The sequence below is a fragment of the Echinops telfairi genome, unplaced genomic scaffold (genome assembly GCF_000313985.2).
Source record: "Echinops telfairi isolate 266 unplaced genomic scaffold, ASM31398v2 ScPeMD7_7424;HRSCAF=8462, whole genome shotgun sequence".
Classification (NCBI taxonomy): domain Eukaryota; kingdom Metazoa; phylum Chordata; class Mammalia; order Afrosoricida; family Tenrecidae; genus Echinops; species Echinops telfairi.
In genome coordinates this window covers 50,359,964-50,366,532 of record NW_022111324.1, presented here as the reverse complement: position 1 = coordinate 50,366,532, position 6,569 = coordinate 50,359,964, and the positions used below count along the sequence as shown (strand labels likewise).

General features: G+C 60.6%; 1 protein-coding gene across 1 annotated transcript in view; it reads right to left on the bottom strand.

Annotated features, from left to right (window-relative positions):
• CNTN2 (contactin 2) overlaps positions 1 to 6,569 on the bottom strand; it is a 32,451-nt gene that overhangs the window by 2,185 nt on the left and 23,697 nt on the right. Inside the window, exons 14-20 of the mRNA XM_004700108.2 lie at positions 5,670 to 5,828; positions 5,115 to 5,264; positions 2,997 to 3,067; positions 2,571 to 2,805; positions 2,080 to 2,192; positions 434 to 620; positions 99 to 211 (exon numbers count right to left, since the gene is read on the bottom strand). Of these exons, the coding sequence (XP_004700165.1) occupies positions 99 to 211; positions 434 to 620; positions 2,080 to 2,192; positions 2,571 to 2,805; positions 2,997 to 3,067; positions 5,115 to 5,264; positions 5,670 to 5,828 (1,028 nt within the window). The remainder of the gene's footprint in view (positions 1 to 98; positions 212 to 433; positions 621 to 2,079; positions 2,193 to 2,570; positions 2,806 to 2,996; positions 3,068 to 5,114; positions 5,265 to 5,669; positions 5,829 to 6,569) is intronic.

Here is a 6,569-nt window from a genome sequence, read left to right as displayed (position 1 = left end):
GCCCCTACCCACACCCCAGGGCCGCCCTTGTCTTCGCCAGAAGTGCAAATGAGCACTAAGCCACCAACTGGCTGCCCCCCCCTCCATCCCTTCCTTACCTTATAGCCAGTGACTGCTGACTCATTTCGGAGCGGGACCACTGGGTCCCACTTAATGCTCAGTCTGGAGCTTGACAGGGTCCAGGAGATGTTGCTGGGTGGTCGCTGCGGAGCTGCCAGGCAGGGATGGAGGTGAGGAGACTTCCCAGCACTGCCCCCCACCCCTGCTCCCCACTCCTTAGTCCGCCTCCCCTGGAGGACCGCCCTCAGTGGCTGTATCTATTAGACAAGCCCAGGGCCAGCAGAGAGCGAGAGGAGCTAAGGCCACACCCTCCGCAGGCTTGCTGCCATGGCTCCTGCCCACCCCTCCCTTCGCCCCAGGCAGGTGGACTCACGGGACTTCATGGTCACTGCGCTGTCCGAGGGGCTGGCAGGCCCAGTGCCAGCCCGGTTGTAGGCCCGCACAGTCACTTGGTATTTGGTGTTGGCGTGCAGGCCAGCAACTCGGGCACTGGTGTCCAGCCCTGCGGTCCTTACTCGGTCAGCGGCTGCTTCTTTGTCTCCAACTTTCCAGTAGCGGATCTGAGGGGGCAGGGGTTCCCCAAGGTCTGGGATCAGGCCCTGGACACCTACCCATGGCACCCTTCTGCTCCCCGGCCTCCCTCTGCGCCCTGGTTCTGGTGGCTCCGTGGTGAGCTGCGGAGCCTGGGCAGCAGAGAACAGGGATAAGTCAGGCTTCCTGCCATCTACCGGGGGCCCAGCAGGGGGCCCAGCCCACGGAGGGTGGGCAAGTGGAGAAGGGAGTATGGGGTGAGGGTGGTGAATAGGGCTGGGCGCCAACTCGTCCTCAAAATGGCCGGCTGCATGAAATCAGAGGCTGCCATGGGGACGGCCCTAAGGAATGGTGGTTGCTGTTGCCCCCACCGGCTCATGGCAACCCCCCCAAACAGTGGGAGGACATGCTGCCTGGCCCAGTGTCACCCCGGGATGGTCGCAGAGCAGACGGCTGCTCCTCGTCATGTTTTCGTTCTAACTTCAGGACAGCCCGTTGCCAGCCCGCTCCTCTTCGTCTGAAGTCAGCAGGGTGGCTGCCAGGCCTTTCTGCCTTGCCTGAGAAGCTCTGCTGGGGCCTGCTCCGCCTTGGAGCGGCCTCAACTCTCCACTGACTGCCACGAACGGCTCCGTGTGCATGAGTCCACGGGGAGAACTGAACTCAGGGCTCCCACACATGACGCACGAATTCCACTGCTGATCTGCCCCGACTCACTGACATTGCAGCGACGCTGAATCACGGCCACCCTATAGGACAGGGTACAGCTGCCCCCTTGGGTTTCTGAGGCTGTCATTCTTTGCAGGAATAGGAAGCCCCCCACCCCCAAATGGGGGGCTGCTGGTGGTTTTGAACTGCTGACCTTGCAGTTAGTAGCCCAACGCTAACCACAACACCACCAGGGCTCTGACCAACTCACGGCCGCAGTATGAAGTGCGTACGTAGTGGCAAGGCTGAGGCCTCCTAACTTCCGAGCTTTGTAATGGCTGCTCAGGCACCGCCATCCCTTTTGAATAGTTCTCAGGACACAGGCTAAATCCCAGGGCGTACTGAGTGAACATCAAGGGCGAGGCAGGACGTCCCCCCTTGCTTAAGCTGCTGTCTAACACACAGTGAAGCCGGGCCCCTCAGATGGCTGGTATGCCCAGCCCAGGCCTCTCTCTAAGCCCGGCAGCTCTCGCGTCCCTTCTTTCCTCCTCTTGCATGCTTCTCCTCCACACACCCCCACCTGGAATCATCTGTGGGCCCAGGGCTGACCAGAGACTGCTGGGCCTGGGCTCCCCTGGGTCAGGATGACCAGCTGTGCAGCTTGGGACGTCAGGCTGACTCGTGCGGTCACAGCCACCACAGGAGTAACGTCAGACGTAGACTCTGTCTGCAAGCTGCCAGTGGAAGCTTCCGGAGGAGTGACTCTGGGCTATGCTGGCCATTACCCTCTCGCCCCCATCCCCAAAGCCATTCCCAGTTCCCACGGACAGGCTCCATGCTCACCTCATACCCCAGGAGGACACCGTTCATGTCCTGCTGCACCGGCTCCCAGGTCACGTTCATCTCTGAGGACGAGATCCCCTTGGCCCAGACCTTGGCAGGGGCCACCCTGGGCTCTGGGGACCAGCACAGAATAGGTTTGGACTCTAGAGACTTTCCTGTGACCTCCAGATGAGCACCCTCACCCCCACCAAACTCTGAACTGCCCTTGCTGGGATACACCAGGACTCAGAGAAAGCACCCCACATACCTCACTCCAGCCCTGACTTGGGAGGCAGAGGTGATGGTGGTGGTGGTTGTGGTGGTGGTAAGTGTGTGTGGGTAGGAAGGGTGTGTGTGCGCGTGTGTGGTATGTGTGATGTGGACGTGTGGTGTGTATTGGTGCTAGTGGTGTGTGTGTATGGTGTGGGGAGTCTGCGTGTGGGGTAGTGGCGTGTGTCTGTGGTGCACGCACGCGCCCGTGATGTGGGGGCGTTCTTTGGGGTGGGGCCCACCTTCCTCTGCCGAGTGCACCAGCGCGGTGAGGCTCTCGGGCCCCTGCCCGCGGCGGTTGTAGCAACGGATCTTGACCTGGAAGGGCGTGTAGGGCTGGACGCTGGCGTTGCTGTAGACGAAGTGCTGGGCGTCGGCGCCGGGCACCTGGGCGGTCTGCCAGCCAGCGCTGCCCTGCCTGCGGAAGGACAGCAGGTAGCCGAAGCCGTCTCCGTTCTGGTACTCCCGCGACAGGGGCTGGGGGGCAAGAGCGTGGCGTGGGCTCGGTGCCAGCGTCCCGGGACGCCTCGGGCCCCGCCCAGCCCTCACCATGGGGGACAGTGAGGCGGATGCTGCGGGCTTAGTTGGGTTGAGTCCTGCAGTGGGGAGGGAGCACTTGCCCCGCTTCGCGATCAGAGGCACGTTCGGTTTGGTCCCCGCCTACTTACCGTCCAGTTAATGATGAGTTCTCCGGGGGCTCCACCGCCTCCGCTGAGTCCCGAGGGGGCCACCGAGGGGGCTGTAAAGGGGCAGGGGACACACACGTGGCTTGTCCATGAGTTGCCCACAACAGGGCCACCCACCCCTTCCCATGGGCGGCCCGGTGCCTTCCGCCTCGGTGCACAGGGCAAACTGCCTGACCTCGCTGGCCCAGGAGAGTGTCTCTCCCCCAGGGATGGAGGGAGAGCACAATCCAACCAGATGGCACTAGCAGACATCAGAAGCCCCCCCTTAATGACCGCTTCCTCCTCACTCCTGCTGGAATAACAAAGCAATAGCCATCAATTCTTGCTTGCTTTAAATTAAATGGGATAAATAATCCAGAGCTGCAGTGAATGCAAAATGCCCTTCTTCGAGGCGGGGTGAGTGGGGTGGTGGTGGTGGTGGTGGTGGTGGTGGTTGACCAGGGTGTGTCCTTGACCTGGTTTCCTCTTGGAGTCAAGTTCAATCTCCTAGCTGTCTCTTACCGAAGGCTGTCCTCAGCTCCCACCGTGGGCCAGAGGGTCGTGTGGCTGGGGGTCAAAGCATTTCTGTGGAGAACTAGCCCCCAGAGACCTCTCTGCTTCTGATGATGACTGCTCAGGGCCTTGCAAGGTGTCCTAACACACTGCCCAGTGGATCCCATCGGCGGGAGCTGCGATTTCCTCTAGCCCAAAGGAAAAGACTGGGAGCCCAGAGCAGTGGAGTGACTCGCCTCAGGTCACCCCGGACAAAGTGGCAACCTCAGAATTTGAACTTGGTTGGCTCTCCCGACTTCGGTGAAAAAGAGGGGGGCCTTGGATGAGCTGGATCGGCCCAGCAGCTCCCACCCTGGGCGTGGGCATGGGAACAACTGTGAGGATGGCGCAGGACTGGGTGGTGTTGATTTCTTTCTGTTGTACAGAGGGTCGAGAGGGGTCGGGACCAACTCCGCAGCACCCAGCAGCCACTACTCCTGACTTCAAAGTTGGCCATCTTGCCGCTGGATCCCCCTCATCCCCCACCTCACCGCATCTGTGTGCTCCTCGGCTCTTAGGGCGCTAGGATGAAGGAGGCATCCTGCTGCCCACGTCTGACCCTCAACAACAGGTGGGGGTCAATCGAGTAATGTTCCTTCTGGAATTGCTGACTTAGAAGAGGTACCTGCTGAAAATGCTCATTCCAGACAGGCTCTGGGGACCTAGCCTGGGGGACACGGCTAAGGGGGACAAGAAGACAGGCCCTCGCTGTGCTTCCACGGAGCCTGGTGGCGCAGTGGGTTGGATGGGTGGGTCTTGACTATGCTGCAGCCCCTCCCAGGGTCTCAGGCCTTAGGGCCACCGAACAGAGAGGACAGGGCTTCCCAGCGGGTGAGCGTGGCCCCAGGCTCTCTCCTCCCTCCCTTCCCAGGCCTGCAGACACTGGCAGCGGCCCAACCCTCTGCACAACACACTTCCCCCGCCCCTCCCCTCCGTGAGCTGATTCCAGCAACTTCCCAAGGATCTGCGTTGGTGCCTGCACCCTGTCAGCGTGAATTTGAGAGAACCCAGAGCCTTTAGTTTGAGATGTCTGTGGGGTCAGCGTGGCGCCCTGGGGCGGCTCCCACGTGCGTGCGTGCTGCAGGGGCCCAGCAGCCACCCAGGGCTCCTCTGCTGCTGCTCCCCAGACTCCACCCTCACCCGTTCCCACTCAGCGGGATCCTGTAGCACAGGGCAGAACTGTCCCCGCGGGTCTCCAAGACTTCGACTCTTTGTGGTGCAGACAGCCTCCTCCTGACAAGCAACTGGTCATTTCGGCCCTGTCTTTCCCCCGGGGAGTGGTTTCACACTGCTGACCTTGCAGTTGGCGGTTCACTGAGTCACCTCACCACCACCAGCACACCTTTCAAAGGAGGGCCAGTGAGGCAGAGGGGCAGCGAAAAAGAGGAAGGCTTCAGCGAGCTGGATGGACACAGTGGCCGCAACAATGGGCCCAAGCAGAGGAAGAGTTGTGCTGAGGGCGCAGGACTGGGCGGTGTTCGTACTATGGGCGGGGACCGGCTGGATGGCATCTCACGGCACAAGCTCGGCACTGCCAGTCATTCTCTCTGGGAGACCCACAACGCTCACCTGCTTCCTTGGTCCGGATTTTGCTGGAGGGCCCACTGGGCTCGCCGGTGCCCAGGATGTTGCTGGCCACCACGCGGAACTCATAGTCCATCCAGGGCGTGAGACCTAGCACCTGGGCTGTCTCGGCATTGCCCTCAATGTTGGCAGGGCCTGCAAGGCACCGGGCACTGGTTTTACCGTCTGGATGTGGGCGGGAGGCAGGGTCTGGGCCTGAGTCACTGCTTTGCACCTAATGCTCATCAGGCTGCCTGACTCAGCACTGGCTTCAAAAAACGAGGGGCACTCTGGAGGTCTGGCCAGCCGCAGGAACCTTCCCTGTGTGGGGCCTTGGCCCATGCTATGCGTTCTCTCCCGCCACCATGCTGTCCTTCAAGGTCACAGTCAGGGCACCTCGCCCCCAGCCTTCCCGGGCTTGCTGCTTTTGTGTGACAGCTTCCCCCACTGGCCTGGGAGCTCCCAGCACACAGAGGGCCTGTGCTGGTCCCTCCAGGGGCTCCAGGCTCCCTCCCAACGCCCCAACCTTCCAGCACCGACCAGGCCCCGCCTCACACTTACTGGTCCGAACCTGCTTCCATTTCCCTGCAGGTGGAGTGCGCACTTGCAGGGTGTACTTGGCAATGGGGCTGTGGTTGTCGAAGCCACGGCTCCAGCTGAGCTGGACGGTGGTGTCAGTGATGTCCCTCACCACCACGCCGCCCGGGGGGCCTGGGGGACCTGTATCAAGGGGTCAGAGCACAGTGGGTCAGAACTGGGCCTCTTTCTATTTGAGCAGCTCTCTTCCAGGACCTGCTGGGGCTCGTGCAGTTCCAAGAGCGGGCAGCAGAGAGCAGCGATCACATCCCGGGGACACAGGCCAGGCGGTGAATGTGGGTGGTGGTGGGAGGGATGTGTACACACCCCTGGTCTCACAGCTGGAGGGGCTCAGAGAAGGCCCTCACAGAGACATGTGGATAGATTTCCCAGTACTAGGCTGAATCTAAGGAGCCCTGATGGCATAGCAGTTAGACGATGGGCTGCTAATCCCAAGGTCAGCAGTTCAAAACCACCATTCACTTCTCAGGAGACAGAGGAGACTTGCTACTCTTGTAAGGTGACTTTTGCAAACTCACAGGGGCAGTTCTACCCTGTCCTATGGGACCACCATGAGTTGGAATAGATTCAATGGCAGTGAGTTTGGTTTTAGGCAAAGTGCTTGGCTGCTAACCAAAAGGTCAGAGGTTCAAACCTGCTAGTCTTCTTGGTGGGGGCTGCCCCTGTAAAGATTTCCTAGAGCTGTTCTCCCCTGCCGTATGGGGTCACTATGAGTCGGAAGGGACCTTGTGGCATTCAGTTAACCCTTCCTTCCTCAATTCTCCTCCCTCCTGACCCCCTCCTCTCTTAAGCTTTTGAAAACTCCAGTTTAGGAGGTCTGTGTAAGAAAAGTGTGTGTGTGTGTGTGTGTGTGTGTGTGTGTGT